General features: G+C 35.1%; 1 protein-coding gene across 1 annotated transcript; it reads left to right on the plus strand.

Moving 5' to 3' along the window:
• Positions 1-11,462: 11,462 nt before the first annotated feature.
• On the plus strand, positions 11,463-12,457 carry LOC129903882 (uncharacterized). The gene has a single exon (XM_055979393.1). It carries the CDS (start codon positions 11,552-11,554, stop codon positions 12,323-12,325), a length of 774 nt encoding a protein of 257 aa, XP_055835368.1. The 5' UTR covers positions 11,463-11,551; the 3' UTR covers positions 12,326-12,457.
• The last annotated feature ends 4,752 nt before the right edge of the window (positions 12,458-17,209 follow it).

Below are 17,209 nucleotides of genomic sequence, written 5' to 3' on the forward strand. Positions count from 1 at the left end.
TTTATGTAATCAATCCATTCTAATCATTACCATCTCAAAAAAGGGGAATTTACACTTACTGAATGAAGCACCACGCAAATTTTAGGGACCCATAGAAGGGTAGGGTTGAGATCACTGACGACTATCCTTATCATTCTTAGAAACCTATGGACAATGCCTCAACTTATGATCCTTCGCACCACAACCAAAACATATACCCGAACTGGCTAAACAATCTCCCGAATGGTACCTTTCACACCTTTTACAGGTAAGAAGAGCTTAACTACTATAATTATCACCTTGATATCCTTGGTTAGGCACCCTATCCTTGTGATACTTAGGAACTAAAGTGTTATCAAAAGATGATCCATTCTCATTCTGGGCCTTCTTAGTCATCCAAGAACCTCCTTACGTATTTCCTTATCAATTTGCTCGGCATAAGTCATGAGTCTAGAGATATAAATTTCCTTTATTAATATGTCCATCTTACATTCTTTAATAATCAAATTTGAAACCCCTGATATAAACTTAGTCATTCGGGCTTGAGGGTCGGACACCAAAGTCGGAGCATACTTGGACAACTTCATGAAGTTGAGGTCATACTCCCTCACACTCATACTCCCTTGCTTCAACTTGATAAATTCCATCACCTTCGCCTCCCTCAACTATAAGGGAAAGAAAAGGTCAAGAAAAGAAACTTTAAAATCCTCCCAACCTATAGGTCCTCTTTTAACCCTTTCGGCCTTCTATTGGTCAAACCACACTCGAACGACAACCCTAAGTTGGTAAGCCTCCATCTCCACCTTCTCTTCCGAAGATATCACCATAATATCCATAATCTTATATACCTCATAAACAAAGTCTTGGGGATCCTCATCGCCTTTCGAACCATGGAACTCGAGAGGGTTCATCCTTGTAAAGTCTCTAACTCTTGACGCCGGTGTGATCACATTTAGAGGAGCCATTACTCCTTGGTTGGTCACTATGTGAGCTAGCATAGTGATAGCGTTCCAAAACTCCTCATTAGTTACTTGATCGGAAAAAGGACCATTAGCTTGAGGGATTTGTCTTTTCGGAGGCATGTTCTAAAAAATCGCAAAGAACAATTGTTAGAAAGGAAGGTGTTAGAGTACCACTCTATCGCAAGACATGGATCATGAAAGAAGTGAGAATTTCCTAAGACGCCTTATAGAATTCTACTCATAAGTGTGGCGCGATTCATACTCATGAATAATACTCTACTTGACACGACATGTTGGACACCCTAGGATACTTGAAAAACCTTATGCTCTGATACCAAGTTTTTCATGATCCGACCTAGGGCCTAGTCGTAACACAGCCATCAAAACCCCGAAGGGATACAACCAAGCCTCTTGTACATATCATAAGCATACATAAGGTAAAGAAAAAGCGGAAGCATCATAAGAGAGAATAAACCATAAATAGAAATTAAGGAATGTCATATGACAACATAGACTCGAAACATTTGTCCAACTAGATGCCTCTATTCATGAACATGGGTAGGGGCTAAGACATGTCCCTAGCTCACCTCAATATGAAATATAACAAAATTCTTTGGAAACAGTAACTAACTCAACAACTAGTCCCCGATAAATGAGAACTCACCATAAATACTGCTGAATAGGGAAGCTTAACTAGCCACGTATATAAGTATGATCTTCAACCCCAATGCCTACATTATGAGATAATTTAGGCAAAAGTATGCATTAGTACATTGGAATGTACTACATATGAGAGCGTGACATGCAACGTAAATCATGGAATGCAAAGGTCAAGTAAAACACATGCTAAGATGGGACAAGTAAAGTCATGAGAAAATCATATTGACCAATGTTTTTTAAAAGCATAACTTCAAAATCATAACATACTTAACAGATCTTACATATGTGGGATAGGAATCATAAGCGATAATAAGACCATGCGAGCTATAACATGGAATACCATTGTCTACCCATACAATGTAGAAAGGGGAAATCTACTTGCCAAGGTAGACTCTACCCCGCTAGGCGGGTCATACATATGCTATATATGGATCCAATAGCTAGGACATGAATGAAACCTACGGTGACACGTAGTTTATGAGACATGAGGTTACAACTAGGGCTTTTAGTAAGACCCCCACCTCAAGTCCACTCATTGCTAAGTCAAATCCCACGGAATACATACATAACATAAAATCATAATTTCATATATCATAGTCATGATCATAGGTTTGAAATCATAGAGTAGCTCATTTTCATAACATTCTTGTAATGTGAGAATTGCCCTTTCAACATTACAATCATATTTGCATAATTCATATTGTTAGGCCTTAAGGCACCACATTGGGCCCTAAGTCACCTTTCCATAATTTGTATAAAAATCATCATTCAAAATATACTTATAGTCCATAATCATAATTGAAATATATAATCATAATTTATACTTGGAAATTCATGATCGTAGCTTATACTTTAAATTAGGGTAAGACATGAATGTATAATCTATTGACTTGAAAATTATGAAACTGACTTGAAAACATGCATGATCATAAACTTTATATCAGCCCATACATAATTCATGTAGATAATATCATTAGGAAGTATAATTGAAAATACTCATATTTTACATCATGAACCCTAGAAATCAAAATAGGAGAATTCGTGGGAAAACTATTCAATTTAATGCAATAACCATAAATTTATATAAAAATAGACTAATGATCATACTTTAAATCATAATTCACGCAATAGGAAAAGAGATCATAAAACCCATAAAATACCATACTTTAATTTGATAGAAAATGTTGAGAAATTGATTGGGATTCATGGATGGAAGGATCCATGAATCAATACCCACATACCTTAAGTGAGAACACCAAATAATTTGAAAGAACTTGAGAGTTTTGATAAAGAGCTTGAGTGAATTTACTTGAAGTCTTCAATGGAGACCTTGAGAGTCTTTTGTAGAGAGAAAATTTTTTGAGTAGGTGAATTGTAGAAGAATGAATAGAATTAGAGGTTTAGGTCAATTTATAGAGTTGAATTAGGTCCTAAAAATATCTAGGGTCATTAGCTAACAATTAGGGAAAAGTCTAAAGTACCCTTGCTAAAAACTAACTTCGGCCAAAAAAATCATCGCTAGGTCCGCGACGCGGAGGTGAGCAAGTTCGCGACGCGGACTTGTCGAGCACCATACTATTTTACGTAATTTCTTCGAAAAATCTATCTTTCAATCTACAGGTCCTAAAAATCCACCGAAACTATTTTCCTGCAGGTTTTGACCCACTGATCAATATTCTGAACTCGAATTCGCCAAAAAATTAAGGATAATACATTACATGAGCGGCCTATTCCCAAGGCATTCTTAAGTCACTTGTGAGTATTTTGAGGAATGTTACAACTACGATATTTGTTACCACGAGCCACAACCAAAGAACCCTTAATGAGTTTCTACTTTCCACCGCCATTGGTACTAACATATCCTTACTCATCCAGAACACCAACAGAAATTAGATGAAAACGAACATCAGATGCCTGTTTTATATTTTTCAAAATTAGTTTAGTTCTAACACTAGTTTCCAAACAGATTATACCAACACCAACCACTCTAGTTATAGTCTTATTATCCATACTCAAGGTTCCAAAGTCACCAAGAATATAAAAAGAGAAAATATCCTTCTTTGATGTCACATGAGATGCGACACCAGTGTCCATAACCCAGATTGACTCATCACAAGAAATATTTATCATGTTTGCATCAAGAACGGTAACAACATCTTCGGTGGGGACGATGGATAGACAATTTTCATTGCCATCCGCTTTATTATCCTCTCTATCTTTGTTCTTCTTCTTCAATTTTAGGCAGAACTTCTTTGTGTGCCCTTTCATGCCACAATTATAGCACTCAATATATTTAAGCCTGCCTCTTGATTTTCTTCTATTACGTTCTCTATTCTGAGAACCACGACTCTTGTTTCTCCCCTGGAGCCAGTTACCAGGATATCCGACGAAGAAGAACCTTGAGATTTTCTTCTCATCTCTTCATTCAAAATACTACTTTTGATGGAATCCATAGAGATCACACCATCCAGAGCAGAATTTGATAATGAAGTTCTACATGTTTTCCAAGAGTCTGGTAGGGAAACAAGTTGAAGCAAGCCTTGAATTTATTCATCAAATTTAATGCCCATAGCAGATAACTGGTTCATGATTCTATGAAAATTATTCAGGTGATATGTCATCGGAGAACCATTATGATACTTTAAACTTAGCATCTATTTTATCAAGAATATTTTTTTGTTCCCATTTTTACGAGAATACAAGCTTTCAAGATGCTCCCATAAGGTACGAGCATGTTTCTCTCCAGAGATATAGTTCAACACATTACCATCAACTCATTGCCTAATAAATTCACAAGCTTGTCTATGCAATAAATTTCACTCTTCATTTGTCTTATTTTCAGGCTTTACAGTGGTAAAGACTGGTTGAAAAAAATTCTTGACATAAAGCAGATTTTCTATTTTTCCCTTCCAAATAGCATAATTAATACCATTAAAAGTAACAATTCTATTTGTGTTGGCTTCCATCATTTTTCCCAAAAATATATAGCTATTGCAAGTAAAAGTAAATCTTTTCTAATGTGGAAGTTCAGACTGTACTGCAATCACAGAGAATACTTAGATAAAATCTTGCTCTTATACCAGTTTGTTGGGAAAATATAGACTAACACAAAAATATATATGGTAAAAATAATAGAAATAAAATGAGAAAATAGTGACACCAAGAATTTACGTGAAAAACCTTTTAAATAAGAAAAAAAATACGGGCTAAGAGGAGGAACTGATATCACTATAGTAAAGAATTTTACACTAGGTAGTACCAAGTACAATACTCAAAAAGACTACCATACACTCAAAAGGAATAACACTCCTTTGGTTTTCTACCTTACTAAAATAACACTCACACTCTTTTTTTCCACAAACTATTTTTTTATAGTCTATGATATACCTCACTTTGAATTATAATATTTTTTCTCTCTATCTTGGTGTGGTTTACAAATGAGAAACAGTTCCCTATTTATAAGAAGAGAAAAAATCTCCCTATGTCACAGATGACATAAGCAAATGTACAAAATTCAAACTTTTAATGTGAACAGATCTTTTTGGCCAGTTAAACAAAGGTGTGTGAAGATATCATTTGGACGGTTGCCAATTTCAACAAAGGTGTGGGCAAATATTTTTGGCCGGTTGACCACATCTCCAAGACATGATAATTTTTACCAAAACAATAAAACATCTTCCATAAACTCATGGACTGGACCTTTCATTGTGTGCATTTGGGAACAACATGTCTATCCAATGTACCATCCTAATTCCTTTATTTCAATATTGGCGAAACTCATCGGTAGCCCCCTAAAGTTGGCACCAACTTTCACTTAGACACTTCAATTAGGCTTTGTTCATTTTAGATACTTCACGTAAGGCTCTGATGTGTCATTTTGACACTTTTTTGACAATCACCAAAATATATTAAGTGTGTGTAATGCACTCGTCTGACGTGTCAAAAGTATCGAATTAAATAAAGATACGTGGCATATATATATATATATATATATATATATATATATCAAAAATAATTATCAAATAATGACTTTTGAATAGAAAAAAATGACCAATAATTTGATGACACATGACATTTTTTTATCCAAATAATAATTTTTCTTAAAAATAAAAATTAACAACTATTAACCCCCAACCCCACACCTTATCTTCCAACACCACCCACCCCTATTTTTAAACTAGATTACAACTTTACCAGCATTGTTTATTTTCTCTCTATACTGATCGATAATTTTTCCAACTTCCTTCATATGTCGAAGCATGAAATATGATGAGAGTATGCAGAAATAATTTCTTCTAGTCATTTTTTGATTAGTCACCCGTAAGGATTTTCAAATTTGATCAAGCTTGTCTTTATTTCCAAATGCACCATAGAGAATAAAATCCGACAAACCTCCATTTTTTTCGGCAATATTAATACATATCTAAAATTACTCACTAATTATTTTTATCTCAAACAACTCTTCAGTAGTAGAAGGGAATTTAATCTAAAAATATAAATCAAATTGGGTCAAAAAAATCCGACGAACCTCCATTTTTCCGGCAAGACTAATACAAATCTAAAATTATTTTCTTTGAAATTATTAAAGAATTCAAACCTTAAACAACCCCATTGAAAGCCTACACTACGAGTATGAATCATTTCTGTCGAAAACTAATTGTACTTGTCGCTTTGGTCTTTATTTTCCAACTTGTTTTTTTACCCAGATTACCAATTCAATCAATTGTAGTTGCGAATTCTCTCTTTGCATTATAGTCAACTCTTTTGATGATGATGATAATACTTTCGTTTTCTATGTTACTATTGATGTTACTAGAAGAACCAAGAAAATAAACTGCTATGGTAAAAAGTCGATCTGATCTTTGATGTTCAAATCCTCGAGTTTTTCTACTTATGGCTGTCTGGGTCCTCTTTATGAGTTTTGGGCAAAATGGTGTTGAAGAAAATGGAGAAAGATTGTGTTTTGTACAAGGAATTTGAACCATAGTGTTATTGCAGAAGAAGAACAACAAATGAAGAACAAGAATGCTAAAAATGAAGAAGAAGAACAAAAAAAAAACGCTCTTCACGCGCTTAAAATGGGTGCAGCACACGCAATGTGCCAAGTCAGCACAAAGTGTCAAAATGACACATGGGAACCTTACTTGAGGTGTCTAAAACGAACAAAGCCTAGTTGAGGTATCTAAGTGAAAATTGATGCCAACTTTAGGAGACCACTGATGGGTTCGCCTTTCAATATTCCTATATAATTGACTCCAAAGTTAAATATATACAAAAGGTCATATGGATACAATTTACTTGGAGATCTTACTTATGCTTCAGCTTTGAGGATGAAATCTCGTTTTACTCTTGTTAGCTGTTAGTCATGATCATATATAGTTGACATCGATAAGCAAGATCTTATCCTAATCTGTGTGATGTCAAACCATAATGTACTAAAGTAATTAATTTTGTTATCTAGTGGAGTAATGTAATAAAGGTATATATAGTTGTGGACCTTAGGTTTTTAATTGTTTTCTTTTTTCACATTTACGTGAAAAAAGGTAATCACCATAGTAAATGACAGGCGACTTACTCCATACAAAATCTTCATAGTATGATGACATTTTTCAGTCTTTCTCCACATTGTCATTCCATTAAATTAAATTTAATTAGTAATGAATCCACTACGACGCGTTAATAACAACTTTTTCTCTGGACAAAAGACACCACCTTCTTATTTAACATTTTTTTAAAGAGGTTAATGTTAAATATTTCCCTAACCGACAAACATATGATGCCAAATTAGGTTATTATAATACCAACAAAAAGAAGATATGACCCCATGCCTCACTTCCCATATCAAATTTCATAGACAACTTTTCACATGCCAAGAAGAAACTTATTGCTTTTGTTGGCCATGTTTGGTTATTAACATAACAAAATAGATTAAATTCGGAGTGTTATAAGACAATGAGGGCCCATGATAGTTAGATTCTCCTAGAAGTCCCATCAATTAGGAGCATCATCTTTACATAATTGAACAAATAAATGAATAATACAAATCACAAAGATTTATTTTCAGCTCAAATACTCAAACCAACGTTGATAATGAAGTCTTGAAAGTGACATTTTATATTAAATATACATGTTTAATTAACCCATATTTTCTACGCAATTAAACTATCAAAATACCATTTAAATACACAGGTGGACGTCATTTATATTTAACATTTCAACTGAACTAAGTAGTTTTAACCTGCGGAATACAAATCGACCACTTTATGTGATAGAACACTAAAATTTCAACATGTTAAATTCTAAACTTCATTATTTCAAAAGTAAAATATATTTAGTGCTAATTAGTTGCAAGAGTCTTATGGTCCTACCTTATCGAATTTAAATTTAAATCCATCTTCTTATAAACTTTTGAATAATTCTAGAGTTTCAGCAACAAATGCAGTGTATTACATATCATTTTACTTGTGGAAAATTAAATAGAAAAGCATAAATACTAGTATAGCATAGTCATAGTCAAAAGAATTTATTAATAATGGCAATGGGCACATCCCCAATTCATTTCAAATATCACCTGCATCTGTCAATTGCATTAAGAACATTTTAAAAGCTGATGCATCACAAAGGTATTCACAAAAGTAAACTATTACTGTAGAAATTTTAGTACTACAAAGTTCTTTATTCTATGATATCAAATATTAAAAAATGGTAATATTTGCTAATTATTTTATGCGTATTTAATCAGGAGTAGTGTCGGAAAGCGTTAAAGCTTAATAAAATCCTAAGCTAAATCCATATATTTAACTCCTAAGCAAAGCTAATTGGCACTAAGCATAAAGCAATTAGTTCCTTTATTCAGGTTGTTTACTAAGTTAGTTATAGTAATCATGGTGTTTAGTTAAAGGTGTTTCATGGAGAAAGTGGTAAGAATGTTATTACCAAAATTTAGACAAGTTGGTGGAATTTACTTTTAAATTAAATAAAAAAAGAAAGAGTAGTATAACATAAAGGAGTAGAAAGTCCACCACATGTATATGCTTTATAATCACTTTTTTTTTTCACTTTCCAGTCTGGTACCTGCATTGCCATTCAATTTTTTGGGATTTGCGTTGTCATTGGCTAACTCAGAATTTTGACTAAGAAAGTTTAAATCTGAAAAAATAGATACATAAATTAGTCGAAGGGGGTTCGACATCTACTATATACATATACATAAAAAATTATTTTAATCAACAATCACTTTACAACCATAACCTCTAGTAATAGTCGTTGCTAGCTATTTCAACTTTTTTTCCAAAGAAGTTCTGTTCTTGGCTAACTGATTTGGATCTAACTCCAGATCAGAGGCTTATGTTAGTTTGGCAGCAGCATACACTAGTCTGTAATAGATTTTTAGCCTGCTCATTTTGCTCTCCTAGGACTCCAGTCACCTAACTGAAGATTTGTGTTTATTGATACTTCTTCTTTCGTTTTCTTTTTCTTTCCTTTTGCTTGTTTTCCAACGAATACCTCCAAATCTGTTCAGATTTAGCCTAGATCTATTGATTTCCGACGTCGTCTCGCGGTTTCCCATTTTCCGGCGTAAACAGTGTTTCTGGCGTAAACAGTGTTTCTGGCGTGAACAGTGTTTCCGGTGTGAATAATATTTCCGGTGTGAATCAGGTTCTTTTCAACTGGAGTTGGTACCTCCAGTTTACCTATATTTTTGTTCACACACTTATCGTTGCATTTTGCTAACTTTAGATTTTTGAATAATTTATTAATTCATACGTATTTTCGTGGCTTTAGATAGTGATGGTAGACTAAGGTCATGTTCTCATTCAGGGACGGGAACGAGGGTAAGGAGGGGTAAGTGGGTTAAAGGAGTGTCTAGACTGAGAGTTGGTTCTTGGAACATTGGAACGTTAACGGGCAAATCCATAGAGCTAGTTAAGATTCTAAAAAAGATAAAGATTAATATAGCTTGTGTCCAAGAGACCAAATGGGTAGGTTCTAAAGCTAGGGAGGTAGACGGGTATAAGCTTTGGTTTTCAGGTAGATCGAAATATACGAATGGGGTAGGCATTTTAGTAGACAATAATCTAAGGGATCAGGTAGTAGAGGTTAGGAGAGTCAACGATAGGATGATGTCGATTAAGGTGGTCGTTGAAGGGAGCACATTCAACATTATTAGTGCTTATGCGCCACAAGCAGGCTTAAGAGAGGAGGATAAGAGGCGCTTTTGGGAGGATTTGGACGAGTTAGTGGGAGGTATACCACCTACTGAGAAGCTTTTCGTGGGAGGAGATTTCAATGGGCACATCGGGTCTATTTCAGGAGGGTATGATGATGTGCATGGAGGCTTTGGCTACGGGGTCAGAAATGGAGGAGGCATTTCACTTTTGGAATTCGCAAGAGCTTTTGGGTTGGCCATAGCCAATTTGAGTTTCCCAAAGAAGGAAGACCACTTGGTAACATTCCATAGTTCGGTGGCTAAGACTCAGATAGAATTTTTACTCCTGAGGAAGGTCGATAGAGGTCTGTGCAAAGACTGTAAGGTCATTCCGATAGACAACCTTACAACCCGACATAAGCTTTTGGTGATGGATTTAGGGATCAAGATGATGAGGAATAAGAGGGTCCGGGATGATCGATCTAGGATCCGATGGAGGAGTTTGACCACTGCAAATGCCCTGAAGATGGGAGAGAAGTTGAAGGTCATGGGGGCTTGGGATAGTAATGGGGATGCGACCAGTATGTGGGATAGGACGGCTAGTTGTATTAGGACTGTGGCAAGGGAAGTGTTGGGAGTCTCGACTGGTAGTCATAGTCGGCATCGAGAAGACTGGTGGTGGAATAGAGAAGTGCAAGAAAAGGTGGAAACAAAGAAGATGGCGTACGCAAAGTTAATAGAAAGCACAGATGAGGTAGAGAAGTGGACGAATAGGGAACTTTATAAGATAGCGAGAAAAGAGGCGAAGTCGGCGGTTTCGATGGCAAAAACAACAGCTTTTGAATGCCTTTATGCTGAACTAGAAGAGAAAGGTGGGGATAGAAAATTGTTCAGGTTAGCCAGGGCGCGGGAGAGAAGGGCACGCGATGTGGACCAAGTGAAGTGCATTAAGGACGAGCATGGAAAAGTATTGGTAGACGAGACCCTCATTAAACAGAGATGGCAGTCCTATTTCCATAAACTCTTGAATAAGGAAGGGGACAGAGACTTTGTGTTGGGAGATTTAGAACATACAGAGAGACGTCGCGATTTTGGGTATTGCAGGAGTATTAAGGTCGAGGAGGTTAAGAGTTTCATTCGTAGGATGCACTGGGAAAGAGCAACCGGACCTGACGAGATTCTTGGAGAATTTTGGAAGAGCACGAGCTCGATAGGTTTGGAGTGGTTGACTAGGTTATTTAATGTCATCTTTAAAACGACAACGATGCCCAAAGAATGGAGGTCGAACGTAATGATCCCTCTATACAAAAACAAAGGGGATATCCAGATTTACAACAACTATAGAGGTATTAAGCTACTAAGACATACTATGAAACTGTGGGAAAGAGTGGTAGAGATGAGGGTGAGGAGAGACGTGTCTATTTCAGAGAACCAGTTTGGATTTATGCCAGGACGCTCAACTACAGAAGCCATCCATCTTATGAGGAGACTGGTGGAGCAGCATAGGGAGAGGAAGAGGGACTTGCATATGGTATTCATCGACCTAGAAAAGGCTTATGATAAAGTTCCAAGAGAAATACTATGGACATGTTTGGAGGCTAAAGGTGTACCTGTGGCATACATTAGGGTGATCAAGGACATGTACGAGGGAGCGAAAACCAGGGTAAGGACAGTAGGAGGGGACTCAGAGCACTTTCCAGTGGTGATGGGGTTGCATCAAGGATCAACTCTTAGTCCTTTTTTATTTGCCTTGGTGATAGATGGATTGACGCGACAAATTTAAGATGCGGTGCCATGGTGTATGCTTTTCGCGGATGACATAGTCCTGATCGATGAGACTCGCCGTGGAGTTAACGCTAAGCTGGAGGATTGGAGACATATCTTGGAGTCTAAAGGGTTTAAGTTGAGTAGGACAAAGACAGAGTACTTAGAGTGCAAGTTCAGTAAGACACCTCAGGAGGTTGGCGTTGAAGTTAGGCTTGGTGCTCAGGCCATCCAAAAGAGAAGTAGTTGCAAGTATCTTGGGTCTATCATACAAGGCAGCGGGGAGATTGACGATGATGTCACACATCGTATTGGGGTAGGGTGGATGAAATGGAGGCTCGCTTCCGGAGTGCTATGTGACAAGAATGTGCCACCAAAACTTAAGGGCAAGTTCTACAAAGTGGTGGTTAGACCGGCTATGCTGTATGGGGCGGAGTGTTGGCCAGTTAAGACTTCTCACATTCAAAAGATGAAAGTTGCTGAGATGAGAATGCTGAGATGGATGTGTGGGCACACTAGGAGCGACAGGATTAGAAATGAGGCTATTCGGGACAAGGTAGGAGTGGCCTCAGTAGAAGACAAGATGCGGGAAATGCGACTGAGATGGTATGGACATGTGAAGAGGAGAGACACAGATGCCCCAGTGCGGAGGTGTGAGAGGCTGGCCATGGATGGTTACAGAAGAAGTAGGGGTAGGCCAAAGAAGTATTGGGGAGAGGTGATTAGACAGGACATGGCGCGGTTACATCTTACGGAGGACATGAACTTAGATAGGAGGGTGTGGAGGACCCACATTAGGGTAGAAGGCTAGTTCATTGTCTCGTTATTCTTCTCTATTCATAGGCGTAGTAGCGCATTACGATCTCTTGCGCTTTGACTTCTGATTTATGTTATTTTGTTATTATTTATTACTTTCTATGCTTTGATTACTCTATTTTACCTGTGACGCTTTCATTAGTTATTTAATCGTTATTTGTTATTTTTATTTATTTATTTGTATTTATTTGTTATCTATTCGTTATTTGTTTGTTGTTTTTCTGATAAAGCTTTTAAGTTCCTATTCTTATCTAACATTTTTTATGCTTTTACTGAGCCGAGGGTCTCCAGGAAATAGCCGTTCTACCTTGGTAGAAGTAAGGTCTGCGTACATTCTACCCTCTCCAGACCCCATGTTGTGGGATTTCACTGGGTGGTTGTTGTTGTTGTATATATATACAATATAATTTTCTGTCGAAAGAGGTTCGGATGAACCCCTGACCATAAGGTGGTTTCATCATTGCGTGCTGCATAGGCTTCATTCGGAAAAGCGCTCACCACCAATTACATTTATGCTTTATAATCTCTTGCGCTCCCTATGGTTCCTCTTTACCTAAGTATATATGAAACTGACCAAAAAAAACCTAAAAAGGATCAAAAGAAGCATGGCGGGATGACTTTCTTTGTCTCTTTTTTAAATCATTTCTTAAAAGACACGAAACATGATATGATATAATGTATACGAATCAAATTCAGTTTCGTTAATCAATTTTGAGTTGAATCTCATGCCGATTATCCTCAATTAAATATTATATGCCACAAGCTTCCAAGTTAATTGCGTTGGTCAACAATCGCATTGGACGTTTAGTTTGTTTAAATTAAGAGTGTGTTTGGTATGGGGAGAAATATTTTTCAGAATTTTTTTTTCAATTTCGATATGATTGATTGATCAAATCATTTAGAAAACAATTTCCTTAAAAATAAAAATATAAAAATGACTTTCCTCAGAAAGTAGCAAAACAAAGTTCATAATTAAGTAGTATTCTACTCTTATCCATCCTCTCAGCATGCCCTGACCTCACATAGCTCCCACCTTCACCACTCCTAGCCCTAGTCCTAATTCCTATCCCCAACACCCATGGTGGTTGTCCATATTATGTATAAAAAAAATTGAAATAATATTTTTCGCTTACTTATCAAATATTTGAAAATGAGTAAGAAATCTTTTATTCTTTAGAAAAATATCATTTTTCTTCGTAACAAACATACCCTAATTAATTCACGTTTTTGAGAGCAAAACTTCATCTTCATGACCGTACATCTCTTATGATAACTTTAACATAGTAGTAAATAGTCATGATCAGTAAGATTTTCACTTCGCTCGTAAGCAGAAATGACACCAAGGAAGAAGAATCACTTATATATTACTCCTTCCGTCTCATATTACTTGTCCATTTTCACCTTAACACACTTCATCAAAAATCATAAATAAGAAAGACACTTTAAGTAATTTACCCATTAACTCTTTTTGATACATTTTATATTTATGTGTCTTCTCCATCAATATTAAGATTAAAGTTTTTTGGAACTTTACAATACTTATACTTTTAGAAAGAAATTAATTTAAAGGAAAATGGGCACAATTACATTAATTTTCTCTTTATTTTGTAAATAGACATGCAATTAGTGATATATAATTTTAGTAACGTGATCAAACAATATGGAACTAGGTAGTACTTGTAGATAAATTAAGAGTTCCTCCGGCCCATATTAATTGGCAATCTTACTAAAAATACGTATACATGTCCCAAATTACTTGACCCCTCATTAATAAATCAAAGATAAAACTAATCAATTTTTTTTCATTTTACACCTACAATTAATACTCTTTAGAAGCCTAAATAAATAAAGAAACAATGTTTTTTCAAGAGTTCATTAATTATTTTGTATCTATATCGATTCATATGCCTATTCTATTAAGCATATTTTTTATAAATTATATTGAAGTCCATCAATATGAATAAAATGATAAATTAGTAAAATTGAACATCTTACTTATGATTTTTTAAACATCGTATAAAATAAAAAGTGGTCAACTAAATATGGGAGGGAGGAAATAATTATATATTACAATTTTCTTGTTTGTTGTAGTTCTAATTTAATACTACTATCTACTTCAAAAATAGAAAATCTAAAAGGTTCACTTACCCTAAAATTCCAGGACAAATTATAAATAACAAAAAGAGAGAAGAGAGTACTTGTCACTCCACTACAGTTTTTATTAGTAACTTATGTGACAATATTAAAAAAGAAGTAAAATAACTAAAATAAAATGGAAAGAGTACTAAATTGAAGCCTACCTCCTTGGCTCCAAGCACACAGTTCAAGCACACACATCATTCATGAGTTATAAGCTTATAACCTCTTATTCTACATAGTAAAATGTTGGTTCATCAAAGGAACAAAAAATAGATCATAGAATATTAAGGTATAATTACGTAAAAAACGTAATGAGTTTACCATTCTAAATTTTAAAACTAGTTAGGCCATGACTTATGTTATAACTCTTCTATTATGGGGTGTCTTCTCTCTTCTCTTGTGCACTTGAGTAAAGGTATTAAATGAGCGGGTTGATTGAATTTGAATAGGTTACATTGGATTGGATTAATAAATGGGTGGATTATTTATTCATCAAAAAGCTACTTGTATTGAAATGAATTAAATTGTGGATCATAATGTTAGAGTATATTATTTATACACACGAAAACATACCACAAGATCACAAAATAACATAATAACTAAATAATGTAACTTTATTCAGTTGAGAAGAACAACTAACTTATTGCTCAACACCGAAGGATCTAGAATTGCTACTTTCTGTTGCCTCCTATTTTCTTGATTAACTTTTTTAATCGAAACTTGTGTGGAAAAGTAAGTATTTATTTTTGAAAAAGAGTGATCTTCTTTCCTCAACATGCTCTTTTATACACCCACAACTTGGTGTAAAAGAATCAGCCATTAGAGCTATTCAATAGGGCAATTCAAGCGGTTAATAAAAGACCATAAATGTCCAACTTCATCTTTAATTGTGAACATTAATTTATAACTTATATAAACCGATAATTTTAATCTTTCCTGTACGATTTAAATAACTCCATAGACAAAATCGTTTACTATCTAAGCAATGGACTCATATATAAACATATTGATCTATTTAACTAAAGACTTTAGAGAATAAATTAATAAAATAAATGTCTTTGAAATGAATTAATTAAATTACCATAACTCAGTCACATGGTTAATAGTATATCCCAACAATCTTCCACTTAGACTTATAACCACGCATTCACAACTTTAACACTTATTTATTCAACATGCTTATCCAAAATCTTCTGAGGTGAGCCTTTGTTAAACGGGTCTACCAAATTATTCTTCGACTCAATCTTCAAAACTCTCACATCACCCCTTTGAGTTATATCACGAATCAAGTGATATTTTCTCTCAATGTGCTTACTCCTTTTATGGATTCTTGGTTCTTTCAAGTTAGCAATGGCACCACTATTATCACAATAAAGTGTGATTGGTGCTTCAATCGAAGGGACAAGTCCAATTTCTTTTGAAAGTTTCTGATCCAAACAGTCTCCTTAGCCGCCTCAGAGGCAGCTACATATTCAACTTCCATTGTGGAATAGCAACACATGAATGTGTGATACTCCTCCAAATTATAACTCCACTTGCCAGAGTAAATGAATATCCTGAGGTATATTTCCTCGAGTCTCTATCCGACTAAAAATGTGAATCTGTGTACCCAATAAGTATAAGATTACCCGGATGGAAAACAAGCATGTAATCCCTAGTTCTTTTCAAGTACTTGATTATATGCTTAACTGACATCCAATGTTCTTATTCAGGATTAGACTAAAATCTGATAGCCTTTCCTACACCAAAGCAGATATCCGATCTAGTGCACAACATTGCATACATGAGACTCTCTACCGGAGAAGCATAAGGGACTGTCTTCATTCTCACTATCTCATCGGTCGTTCTTGGTGATTGATCCTTAGATAAAGTAATTTCATGTCTAAAAGGAAGAAATCCCTTTTTGGAATTTTACATAATAAACTTTGCAAGACTATTGTCAATGTAAAGTGCTTGAGACAAGACTAATATCCTTTGTTTGCAATCTCGCATGAGCTTGATCCCAAGGATATGAGCCACTTCTCCCAAGTTTTTCATATCAAAACATGATGACAAACACTCCTTAATGGAATTCAAGATGCTCATATTATTTTCTATGAGCAAAATGTCATCTATGTATTGAATCAAAAATGCTACTTTGTCTCCCTCTCGTTGTCAAAACAAATATTCTATGCTTTCGATGCATATTTCAATCCATAAATGGATATCTTAAGTTTATAAAACATGTGTTCATTGCCACTTTCCTTGAAACCTTTTGATTGTGCCATATAAATGCACTCATCAAAACTTTTATTTAAAATAATTGGCTTGACATCCATTTATCAAATCTTATAATTATAATGAGTAGCAATGGATAAGATAATCATAATGGATTTAATCATGGCTACCTGGGAAAATGTTTCCTCATAATTAATTTCTTCTTTTTGAGTAAACCTTTTCGGAACAAGCCTAACTTAAAGTTCTCACTTTCCATCCACACCTCTCTTTTTCTTGTAGATCCACTTACATACAATAGGTTTAACACATAGAGGTGGTTCTACAAGATCCCAAACTTAATTTGAGTACATAAACTCTATTTCAGATTTCATAGCAACAATCAATCTTTCAACATCTTTATCATGTAGTGCTTCGACGTAATTTACTGGTTCTCTACTAGGCTCTTCAGGGATTCTATCATATGATTCTCTCAAGAGCGTAAATTGTTCATATTTTCTATTAACTCTCCCACTACGAAAACTAA

Source organism: Solanum dulcamara, chromosome 9, assembly GCF_947179165.1.
Source record: "Solanum dulcamara chromosome 9, daSolDulc1.2, whole genome shotgun sequence".
Lineage (NCBI taxonomy): Eukaryota > Viridiplantae > Streptophyta > Magnoliopsida > Solanales > Solanaceae > Solanum > Solanum dulcamara.

Bases quoted from the DNA above. Each gene is read 5' to 3' on its own strand.
- LOC129903882 (XM_055979393.1), top strand. From the start codon at position 11,552: ATGCTTTTCGCGGATGACATAGTCCTGATCGATGAGACTCGCCGTGGA.